Source organism: Callionymus lyra, chromosome 3 (genome assembly GCF_982586985.1).
Source record: "Callionymus lyra chromosome 3, fCalLyr1.hap1.1, whole genome shotgun sequence".
Lineage (NCBI taxonomy): Eukaryota > Metazoa > Chordata > Actinopteri > Syngnathiformes > Callionymidae > Callionymus > Callionymus lyra.
In genome coordinates this window covers 14,551,477-14,563,764 of record NC_141820.1, presented here as the reverse complement: position 1 = coordinate 14,563,764, position 12,288 = coordinate 14,551,477, and the positions used below count along the sequence as shown (strand labels likewise).

The 12,288-nt window shown below is 41.8% G+C and overlaps 1 protein-coding gene across 1 annotated transcript; it reads left to right on the top strand.

The window, feature by feature from the left end:
* Positions 1–1,090: 1,090 nt before the first annotated feature.
* Positions 1,091–8,749, top strand: LOC148083360 (uncharacterized). The gene is made up of 7 exons (XM_087786545.1): positions 1,091–1,230; positions 2,536–2,738; positions 2,806–2,907; positions 2,990–3,085; positions 3,750–3,860; positions 3,947–4,070; positions 5,963–8,749. Exons 1-7 carry the CDS (start codon positions 1,203–1,205, stop codon positions 8,566–8,568), a joined length of 3,270 nt encoding a protein of 1,089 aa, XP_087642671.1. The 5' UTR covers positions 1,091–1,202; the 3' UTR covers positions 8,569–8,749.
* The last annotated feature ends 3,539 nt before the right edge of the window (positions 8,750–12,288 follow it).

Here is a 12,288-nt window from a genome sequence, read left to right as displayed (position 1 = left end):
CCAGGGTCACAAAGCGCTTAAACAATCAAAAAAATATTCAATAATTGTCTGAAAACCCAGACTGATGTAATCTATTTAAAAAGATTTTAAAAACGAAACTATTATTTATGTATTCATTCATTTATTTATTTATTCGTGTTCTAGGACGAGCAACGCTGAGAATCTAGAATTATTAATTCGAATTTAAATGTTTTTTTTTATGTCAATTTCAAGCATGTAACTGAAGATATATATATATATATATATATATATGTATGTATATATTAAGTATATGTATATATATATATATATATGTATATAGTAAGTAAGTAAGTAATTTTTATTTGTATAGCGCTTTTCCAGACCAGGGTCACAAAGCGCTTAAACAAACAAAACAATACTCAATAAAGTATATACTTTAAAGGGCAAGAGAAAACTGATAACACAACAATATATAAACATATATATATATATAATCAGTAAAATAATCACCATATATATATATATATATATATATATATATATATATATATATATATATATATATATATATATATATATATCGGGAAAAATTGCTTTCGTCTGGCAAAAGAACCAGAGTTTTCAGCGGTCATCCACTCCAACCTTGTCCGATTTTGAGGCACCAGGCTCGGCCACCGTCCGAGCCTTTTCACTCCCTCTCCTGTTATGGTGCCTCCCTATTAACCTCTAGGTGGTTGCGCTCGTGACATCAAAAAGACCACTTTTTGCAGAGCATATATATATATATATATATATATATATATATATATATATATACTGTATATGGTGATTATTTTACTGTATTATTTCAAAACATATATAGTGTTTCTTTTTAGAACTACTTATTTGCGTCATTTCTATTAAAAGGGCACTAGAGGGCGCTAATTACAGTTTAAATCTATTTAAAATCCCCCGTAGAAGAAGAATGTATTTCCTTAGTAGGCGTTTATGATGTACATTTTTTTGCGTATTTATCATATAATGTCATTATTATTTGTATTTATATCATTTAAGTAACATATATATAATATAGATAATTACAATCGCTCAAAAATAAAAAACTACATTTCTAAGAGCGCATGCGCGGTCCATATCGAGCCGCCCTTCCTCCCCGCCAACTCGCAGCGCAGGGTCGGGCGGACACCGACTCACAACAACCCTAACTTTATTTCCCAGGCTATTAAAACACCGGAGGACGGAATATGGATATTTTACAACACAGCGAACACGGTGAGATGGAGACCGAGTCCAGAACCGAGACGCCCAGCGAGATATTCTGTTTTATATTTGACTGTGTGCGCACGATTTTGAACATGGCGTACACCGCTCTGAGATGGCGGTAGCTTTGTGTGGCGTTTCAGGGCCGGTGCAGTGCTCGACTGTAGTGCAGCGAGACCGCGGCAGTTATCTTCATTTTTCTCTCAATTTAAAAGTTTTACATTAATTCTTTAAAACTGATTTTTAATGACAAATAATCCCCACTTTGTTAGCGACAACTGTCATATGTTGTTTTCGTTTAACGAGCAGCCAAACACATGTAACTCCACTGATTTACTCATAAAGTGTCTGTCATGTGTAAAATGTTGACATAAATGTATGATTAAGAGGAAAAACGGAATGAATTCTCTTAAAATGTTTCTTTACGTAATAATGGATCAAAGTATTAAATCGAAGCAAACCTTTGAAAGCCACGTTATCGCTTCATTTGACAGTGGCGTGTGAAGATTACGTAGCTTTTTTTCCGGTGCGTGAACGCAGCACGGCTTCATCAATGGGATACGGTTTTATTTACTTTATTAAAAATACATTTTGATCAACTTTCGACTTTTTATTTTGCACAATTAAAAAAGAAAACACAAAACATAATGTTTGAAAATAAAAGGGTGTCCACCTTTCAAATAAATAAATATTAAAATCAAAAGCACAAAATACCATGAAACAATTAAAGAAATAATAGCAAGTTACAAATGACAAAGAGAAAAAATAGAATAAATAATAAAAAGAAAATTAGAAAATAGTAATAAACTAGTTTTGTTTTTGACCAATTATAATCGTCTTTACTTCCGTTATAAAATAATAACTTTGATATAACCAATTAAATGTGCATCAGCTTTAGATTACAATCAATATTAGTTATTTCTACTTTATTCAGCTGTTTAACAATATATTAAGATACATGTGCTTGTTTCTATTTGTTCAGGCTTTTGTGTTATCAGTTTTATCTTGATCTTTAAAATATATACTTTATTGAGTATTGTTTTGATTGTTTAAGCGCTTTGTGACCCTGGTCTGGAAAAGTGCTATACAAATAAAAATTACTTACTTACTTACTTACTTACTTGTACAATATCTTAAAGATAAATTGTAAATAAAACCACTGAAACAATTGTTTCTTGGTTCCTGATGTTACCAACAGAAGAGCAACAACTTATTCTGTCAAACTTAATTACTACTAAATTAATTTGCCTGTTTGCCTCCAAATAGACATCAATTCAAAAATGAATAACAATAATGAATTGTTTGATCATCTCACAGACCTGTTGCTCTCGCTGCCGTCGCTCCGGCTCTTCATCCCGCCGCTGCGCCTGGCGTCGGCGGCGATGTGGCAGGTGGTCCAGCGAGGAGAAGTTCACAACTTCGGCCTGGTGGAGGAGTTCATCAGCAGCATCACGGAGATCGTACCCGAACTGCTGAACGCCGACCAGAAGGCTCAACTCTTGCTGGGCTTGAGAGCACGGGTGAGATTTACCTCACCTCGTATATGTTCGAAAAAACCTTAAAAATAAACTATATTTTCCTCCGCAGGTGGTTCTGGAACTGTGTCGATCCGAACCAGGAGCAGACAGAGAAACCATCGACGTCCACCTGGACAGGATCAAGACCCTCGTCTCCACCTGGGCATCTCAGGTTCTCTTCTTTCCATGCTTTTCTCCTCTGATATTAACAACAATGTTTAAAAAAAATAATGTTCTTTCCTGTTTTTGTGCAGCCTTGTTTTGCAGATGTTGAGTTCCCCGATTCTGCCTTCGTGGATCAGATTGAGAGTCTGTTGAAAGACACGGAGGAAAGAGAAATGTTCTTCCAGGTGCGTTTCTTTTTTTACGACCTGAATGGAAGTTATGTTTTCTGGATAGTTTGGTATCGGCTTGAGGTTAAACAATTGCATGAGGAACTTAAATACAAAGTAGTTAATTCTCATTTGTTGGTGAATGCACTAGTTTAATAATGAGTGGTGAAAACAATCAAAAAGTGTTGAGTTAATACATTTTTCTTCTGTTAACTTGTCCTGATTAGTTGTTTTTTTTAAGCATATTACTTGCATACATCTAAAATAATCTATCGCTACAGACTTTTTCTAGATATAACTTGGTTTCTGTCTGGGTTTCAACTTTTTTCTTATTTTTTTTTAGACTGCCATAAGTTAGTTTTAAAATTATAAAAATTGATTTTAAGGAATATAAAACTATAAAGGCTGTGTATTTATTCAAAAGAGTAATACAAGTATTAGCTTTTCTTTTTCAAATACATTTTATCTTTCAATCTCTGACTCATTTGGACATTTTAAGGATCTTAAGTCATTCATAAAACTGTTAAAGATGGTGTTCGCTGTGTAGTTTAAGATGTTCAAGATTATAAACTTCTGATTCACCTCCACTGTCAACTTCTAAAAACATGCCCTGAGGGTAAAAAAAAACAAAAAAAACAAAGTTCACGTGCTTTAATTTACAAGGCTGATCGTTTTGTTCCAGGAAGTGTTTCCCGTCTCTTTCGGGCCGGACTACGACAGTGCTCTTCAGGTGTTAATGCTCGATTTTCTCTCTAGATTGGAGAAGCTTCTCCCAGTCCCGGACATTCAGCAGGTACTAACACTCCAGCGTTTCACTTCAGCGACTCGTTCTCCAACCCGAATAAGTCAAATTCAACTTCTCCCTTCTGTGTGTTCCAGGCTTCCACTCTGCTCAGTACAATCCCGTCTGCCCTTGAGCAGTGCTTGAATTCGGTCTCTGACCTGAAGGACCTTAAATCTGTGCTTCTGTATAACACGTCGATGGGACATTTTGATTTATCTGGTGAGTACGAGTTGTGCCCTGAGATGATGCCCGACAAATGGGAAGAATTTTGACACCCGCAATATATAGACGTACCCTTAAAGGGACAGTTCACCCAAAATGAAAACTTCTAAAGTTTCAATATGTTCCTTTTTTAAAATTCTAGGCATTTTAATCCGGTCTACTGTCTACCCTGTGAGCTCTTGCAATATTTGTCCCGAGTGTTTCCTGTCAGTTTAGCATGTTTGCATTTTAGTTTCTGCTACAAACAAGCTTAAAATATAGGCTTATATAAGATCATTAAGTCTTTCCGGAACGATTTATAATGTTGAGGCTTCAATACAAGATGGACGTTACAGACGAGGCATTTAAATGTGCATTTAAAAGGTATTTGCATGTTTTTAAGCGTATTTTTGGACGAAGATTTAGACAAAGACAATTGAGCGCCATTAAAATTGAACAACATTATTGCCTATATTATAAAAAAAACCTCTGCAAATAATACCAGAGATAATAACAGCATGTCTGTGTGTTGCCGTTGGTCGTGCCTCAGTTACTTAATGTCTTTTTTTAAACTACAGACTAAAGATAGACCAATTTTTTTTTTTTTAAACTACAGACTAAAGATAGACCAATGTGTTTTTTTCAGGGCCGATACCGATTATTAGTAGTCAAGGAGGGCGATATCTGGAGCCAATATTCATTTGCAGTAAAAGTAATAACATGCATATAGTAATATATTGGCATCAATTTTTTTGAGTAATACAAATGCCAACACTTAACTTTGTTTAAATGGCTTTAAGAATATTTTTTATTTTAAAACATCATAGAACATCAACATCATTTGTTTTAAAAAAACAACAAAAATTAAAAGTGCAGTTTTCTTAAGTTCCCAGCATCAGCAGCATCTCAAATGAATTTCAGTGAACATGAATTGTGAACGACTTCCCTGCATCTGTCACACACCGCCTTCCCTGGTGTTTGGTTGAGTGTAATGCTTCTATACTGCAGTCTTAAGTCTATCCATCTGCAATGAGGGTTTGAAAAAAAGAGAGTTCAAAGGGGGGCCACATGCTGAAATATGCTCAACTCATCATGTTTAATTTATTTCAGCATTTCGGAAGCCTGTAGTTGATTTTTTTTGCGCAAATGTTATATTTGTGATAGCAGGGACCCTATAATTCAAAACTATGCTGCTACATTACTACTAAGCATTAATGTTACCATAGCTGAAAAATAGTACAACAGCAATAGAAGAGAGTATTCAGCCCTGAACACAATGCAGTCCATGTAGGCTCTATGATGCAGTTACATTATGTCTTATAAAGTGCGTTGTGTACGTGTGTTTTATTATTCTTCTCTAGATTCAGCAACTTTTCAGACCCTCTTAGCGACTTTCTTAAGACGTTTCTATTTGTTCAGGCTTTTCCTTGATTTTCTGGAACTCCTGTTGTGTTATCAGTTTTATCTTGATCTTTAAAGTATCTACTTTATTGAATATTGTTTTGATTGTTTAAGCACTTTGTGACCCTGGTCTGGAAAATAAAAATGACTTACTTACTTCTTACTTTATTTCTAAAAAGTGACTATCCACAAATTTTGCGACTTTTCAGATCAACAGGGGAAAGGCCAGAAATGTATTATATTGTAATTCACGAGCAGCTCAGAGTCACCTCGATCCATGGTTCCTCTGCAGCCGCGTTTAAATTGGAAATTAAATATTAGATGTTTTCAGTCAAAATGTAATCTTAATGTTAATTGATTCACTGATAGGGTCATTTAAATTGACCTTTTGTAATGAGTAGAGCAGGAAGAATCTGCATCAATCAGTCTAGGTATTGAAAATAGTTTCATTTGAAGAGCAAGTCTTCTGTATCGTATCGCATCTGACGGTCGTCTATTTCCTCCCTCAGATGAAACTCAAACCCTCCCGTCGTCTTTCGGGAACTGCATCCTGTCCTCGCTGTCGCTCCCGCAGCTGGAGAAAGTGGTCATCGACGCCGAACAGCTCCAGCTGCAGCCTCCGTCGGATCACATCGCCGGCTGCATGACGGTGCAGGTGGAGGGCGACACCGTCACGCTGCTGGACTACATCCAGATCGAGCAGCCGTCGAGTCTCTTGGACCCCGAAGATGAAACGCCGATCGTGGCGGAAACGTCGGACCCCAACGAGGATGCGGGCGAGAGCATGAAGCCGGCCGCCTTCCAGCCGCTCAAACAGAGCAAGCGGCTCCACTTGAAGAGGGAGGACCTGAGCGACGAGCAGTCGTCGTCCGCGGCGGCCAAGAGGCAGCGGCAGAAGCACCCCAGTAACAAGACGTGCGCCGTCTGCGGCAAGAGCTTCCTGCGGGCCGCCGCCATGAGGAGGCATCAGGAGATCCACTCCACCAACAGAGACCTGAAGTACAAGTGCGCCAACTGCGACAAACGCTTCCGGGATCAGTACGACATGAACCGGCACAACATGCGCGTGCACGAGAAGGAGGACGTGACGTACCCCAAGGTGGACGACACCCTGGAGATAGAAACCTCTGATATACTTGAGAACAAAAACTGCTCTCTTTGCGGGAAATATTTCGCCCGTCAGGTGGACATGGACCGACACATGAAGTCTCACTCGGAGGAGCGGCCCTTCAAGTGCTCCTTCTGTCAGAAGAGGTTCAAGAACCCCTACGTTCTCAAGCGCCACCAGAAGGACATATGCAAGAGCAGAGAGTTGAAGAAGTCTCCCGCCGCAGCCAAGAAGAGGGAAGTGCAGCAGACGCCTCAGACGCCGCCCGACGGCGAGGGCAAGATGTGCCCCATATGCAGCCGGATCCTGCCGTGCACCGCCGACATCGCCAAGCACCTCCGGTCCCACACCGAGGACCGGCCGTACGTGTGCGTCACCTGCGAGAAGGGCTTCAAGTACAAGGACACGCTGAAGAAGCACCAGATCATCCACGGCCACGAGGGGGTCCGGGAGGAGGAGAGCAAAACGGTGGAGCAGATCCTGGCCGAGGCCGACGTCCAGCATCTGACGGAGACGAGCGTCCTCGACAAAGAGGCTCCCGTCGTCGAATCGGAGGAGCCGCAGGTGCCTCATAGGAAAGTGAGCAAAAAAAGCCTGAAAGCGTGTTCCGTGTGCTCGCGGCAGTTCGACAGCATCAAAACCCTGAACCGGCACATTCAGTGTCACACGGAGGACCGGCCCTATTACTGCGTCCACTGCAAGAAGCGCTTCAAGCACATGCACGGCCTCAAGCGACATCAGATCTACGCCATTTGCCACAAGAAGATCAGTCGCTTCTCCTGGAAGAGGGAGGTGAGGGCGGCGCCGAGTCAGAGCGAGCAGCAGCAGCAGCAGCAGCAGCAGCAGCAGCAGCAGCAGCAGCAGGGAGGATCCCTGGTGTCCGTGTGGTGCTCCAACTGCGGCAAGCAGCTGGAGAACCTGTCGGCTCTGAAGGAGCACCAGGAGAACGTCTGTAAAGTCGACCTGCGGGACGTCATGAAGTGCGACGACTGCGGGAAGGAGTTCAAGAGCATGACCATGTTCAAGGTGCACCAGAGGATCCACGACCCGCTCTACTGCAAAGAGTGCGGGAAGATCCTCGCCAACGACGCCGCCTTCGAGCGCCACAAGCTCATGCACCGGCCCATGCAGTGCACCATGTGCGACAAGACGTTCACCCTCCTGCGGCGGCTCCGGGAGCACTACGAGAAGCAGCACGACTTCACCGGGCCGTACCCCTGCCTGCAGTGCGACAAGACCTTCGTCCAGCTCTCCTACCTGGCCATCCACCAGAGGATCCACAAGGGAGAGTTCCCGTACTCGTGCGACCTGTGTCCGGAGAAGTTCCGGTCCTCCAACTGCCTGACGGTGCACCAGAGGAAGCACACGGGCGAGCGGCCGTACCTCTGCTGGCAGTGCGGCAAGTGCTACCGCTCGGCCTCCGAGCTCACGGTGCACATGGGCACCCACTCGGAGGAGAAGCCCTGGACCTGCACCAAGTGCGACATGGCGTACCGCACCAAGCTGCAGCTGACCAATCACGTGGAGCAGATCCACATCGGCGTCCGGTACCCGTGCAACAGCTGCGGCAAGCAGTTCATGAAGGAGACGTCGCTGAAGAGGCACGAGCTCATCCACACGGGCGAGCGGCCGCACCAGTGCACCGTCTGCGGCAAGACCTTCCTGACGGCCAACGAGCTGCGGCTGCACAACCGGTACCACACGGGCGAGCGGCCGTACAAGTGCCAGTACTGCGACAAGGCCTTCATCCAGTCGGGGTACCTGAAGTCCCACATGCGCATCCACACGGGCGAGAAGCCGTTCAGCTGCGACATCTGCGGCCGGGCGTTCCGGATGTCGTATCACATGAAAAAACACCGGCGCACCCACAACATGGAGCAGAGCTACTCATGCGAGGACTGCGGGATGGTCTTCAACCACAAGAAGTTTCTCTGGGAGCATTCGCTCACACACGAGATGAAAATGGAAACGTCGTTTTCAGACGAAGTGAGGCTTGAATTTCAGTAGGATATTTCTTTTCTTTTTTTTCTTTTCTTTTTTTTCCATCAGAACAACTTGGCTTCGCTCAGTTTGACCAAATCCTGAACTTTTACTTTGTATGATTGAAAAGACAGATCTGTGAAGCACTGAAAACCATTTCCAACATGAAACCTTTTTCGGGGGAAAAAATAAAACTTGACAATGAAGATCCTGGTTTCTTGTGTTGTTTATTTTTGGTGGCTAAACGTATCTATAACTCCTTTAAGAAACATCTTAAGACGTTTCTATTTGTTTAGGCTTTTCCTTGATTTTCTGGAACTCCTGTTGTGTTATCAGTTTTATCTCAACCTTTAAAGTATATACTTTATTTAATATTGTTTTGATTGTTTAAGCGCTTTGTGACCCTGGTCTGGAAAAGCGCTATATAAATAAATATTACTTACTTACTTACTTGTTCATACAGGTAACAATGGTGTGGGCGCTTTAACAAAATCTTTGACTGTTTTGTAAGAAACTTACTTAAAAAAGAACTTACTTAAACTATAATTATATAAAACTATTTTGGTAAAATAATATAAAACACCAGTGTCCAACTTCAATACACAAGATTTTAGAGAATATCTCAACAAAATTCTATTCAAAAAAGCCATTTATTTTGAGCATTTTTAACAGTGGAGTGTTGCTGTATTTCGGCTGATACGCTTAAAAGTGATTATTGCATCATTTTAATCCTCCGCTTCCCATTTGTGACCAGCAGATGGCGGTAGAGTTGTTACTTAAAAGGCCTTTGATGTTACACAGGTGGTCTGTCACTGGTGCTCTCTGCTTCCCCCGCTTGTCTTGGCTCAACCTTTTAACCTTTAAAAAAAAAAAAAAATTAAGTTGATTTACGCTTTCTCCATTATATTAGACATTTAATTGCATCCTCGCTCAGCTGTTTAGAAATAGACCTCAATCTCATCCCCGGCATCAAAAAAAAAAAAAAAGACCCCACTTCTCTCAAAAAATAAAGGCCACCTGGGTCAGAGAGTGTGGGGAGCGGATCACTCCTTTAACCCGAAGCATATTGATTTATACAAGTCCGTAATTGCTTCAGTGTGTTCTGGATTATTCCAGCCGTAATTGAGGCCTGGCATCGCTTCTCTTTCCTAGACATAGTCGCCGGCGTGCCAGGTAGTAGGCAGAAAAGTAGCACCGCGCCCACTCCCCAGCCTCCCACCGCAGCCAAACACCAAGCCGGAGCGAGCCAGGAACGTGGCCCGTACCACCCACCCCCCCCACCACCCCCCCAAAAAAAACCCTCCTTGTCATGGGATAAGGAAACTTCACCAGTGTTGTCGTTCTTCCCTGCAGGCTCTGGAGCATCACGTGTTGCTGGTTCAGATCAGAGGCTCCCTGAGAACCTTGATGTGTTGATGATGTTCGGAATCTCTCGACCCCGAGGATCGGGGCTGACGAACTTGTATTAGGTAATGAGCCGAGAAATGTATCGCAGTCCAAGTCTTGGGGATGATCATCTAAAAATCCAATTAAACCTAAAAATTGTACACATTTGTTGGCCTTTTAAGTAAGGTAAGGTAAGGTAAGGTAGAACATTATTGATCCCTCAGGAGGTCTCCTTCGGGAAATTGTTTTTTTTCCAATAGCCACAGAAAATACAGCAATTTTTCATAAAAAATAAATCAAAATAAAATAAGAACATAAAGAGAAAGAACAAAGTACAAAGATCACATTTGAGTGTCCTGAATCAACTGTGATTTAAACGAAAACCCCCATGTCTTCTGATACCCGTCTTGAACCCTCTATAGAGATGCATTTTAATTTTCTTTTTTTCATACAAGCCTGCGTTCCTTTTGTTTCGCTTCTTCAAATATTTGTCGATGCTGCACCTCCAGCTTTTGAGTGGCACCAAATGGTGCAAAATAGACTTGCCTATGATCTCCAGGTGATCTGGAAGAACTTTGAACTTTGCTTTCCCTGAAACATGCGATTCAATCTTCAATTAAGGCGACCTGAACATACGATCAAACATGAACCTGCCTCTTGTCCTATGTAGCTGGGATAGTCTCCAGGAGAGCCCCTGAAACCATATTAATGGAATGAGCAATACGTGAAAAATGAGGACGTTCATTGTGTTTTCTACAAATATTGTGTTGGACTTTTGATCCGGGGCAGGAGCGGTATCCAGTTTAAATATTTAGATTTTTGTGGACTGCCTGCTGTATTTATTTGTCCCAGTGCTGAGGGTTCATTGGAATAAAAGGTTAAAAAACATTGTTTAAATCAACTTATAACCCAAAATAAATCTTAAAAATGTACAGAACACTATTGTGTTTACCTAATAAACAGTTGTAAATCATGCATTACTCTAGCTATACCTAAGTATTCTATGGCAGTGGGTTGGTGATGTCAGTTGCGTTCATTTCCATAACGTCTGAAGCACTGAAAGTACTTTCTGAACCATCCAGTGAAAGAAAACGGCCTCTTTCTCAGTACTTGCTTTAGTGTTGATCAAATAAAAATTTGAACTTCCTCACAACTCTTGGCAGATCGTCTCGGTTCCTACGGAACAAGATGTAATTGATAAACTGATTTTTATCTTGGTGAACTTGTACATGGACTTCCCATGGTTGTGGGCTGACCGGAGCCCTGGCCACAAACGACTCACACAGTCCATGTAAAAAAGGTCAACATCCACCAAAAGGTCTCCGCCGCGACTGACAAGAGGGAAACACCAGTGGAAGAAGTTGCACCAGAGCCTCTCTACTACGGATAAAGATTGCGGTCAGTCGTCGCCAGCACTCAGCCTTTATTCCGCCTTTGAGCAAACTTTCCCCATCGGCAAGTGTTACTCGCTCTCCATGCCAAACGCGAAAGAACGATGATGTCGGGGACGTGCAGACGAGACCGAAAGTTGCCGTTCCATTACTGGAATTTGGCAGCGAGTCACTGTAAAGAACACTTGGGTTGAAAGAAAAAAAAAGCTTCTCATTGGCGTCATGTTGAACGGGCGATGTTGTTGTTTCAGACATAACCGCCATCGTGCCACGCTTTTGGATTTAACCCTACGATGCCACGAGGTTGATCCCTTGACAACTCGTGTACTCTCTGGGTCTGTTACGATTGGAAAAAAGGCAAGAAATCCTGGTAAGTTAGTGGTTAGTGAGGCAGACTTTAACTTCAAAATGGTTCTTGGTTCAAGTACAACTATCGGGATTTGGCGCTAACATGGGTTCCTTCTGTGTAGTTTGTGTAGTACCCACAACATGCTAGTTTAATCCCACACATAAATCTTCCCCTAAATTCTTCCCATTGCATACCCTTTTGGAGCCTCCAGCTCTGCACAAACCTCACCGAAATGTATGTTAATAAATGAAATCATTGTTGTGTACTTGTCTGAAATACTATTTGAAACTTTTTTTTTTATACTTCCTGGAATTGAAAGTCAGCCGCCCAGTGTCTCGTGCTACTAGCTACGTTAGTAATCCATACTGGTCGTCAAAACTACATTGTCTTTATTGTAATTTGCTGTTTTAAATATGGGTGAAATCTCATTCTAAAAAAACAAATAAAGTTGATCATGGAGCCAAGAATTGATGATAACAGTTTGGGCTCAAAAACGTTTTGAAGGATTGGTCGCTCTCTTATTCAAGAAACAAATTCTACTGCCACCTGTTGTCCATTTAGCTCATTGATTGCATCACATTTCAAAATATAGTATAGAATTATGTAGGAAAAAATCAATAC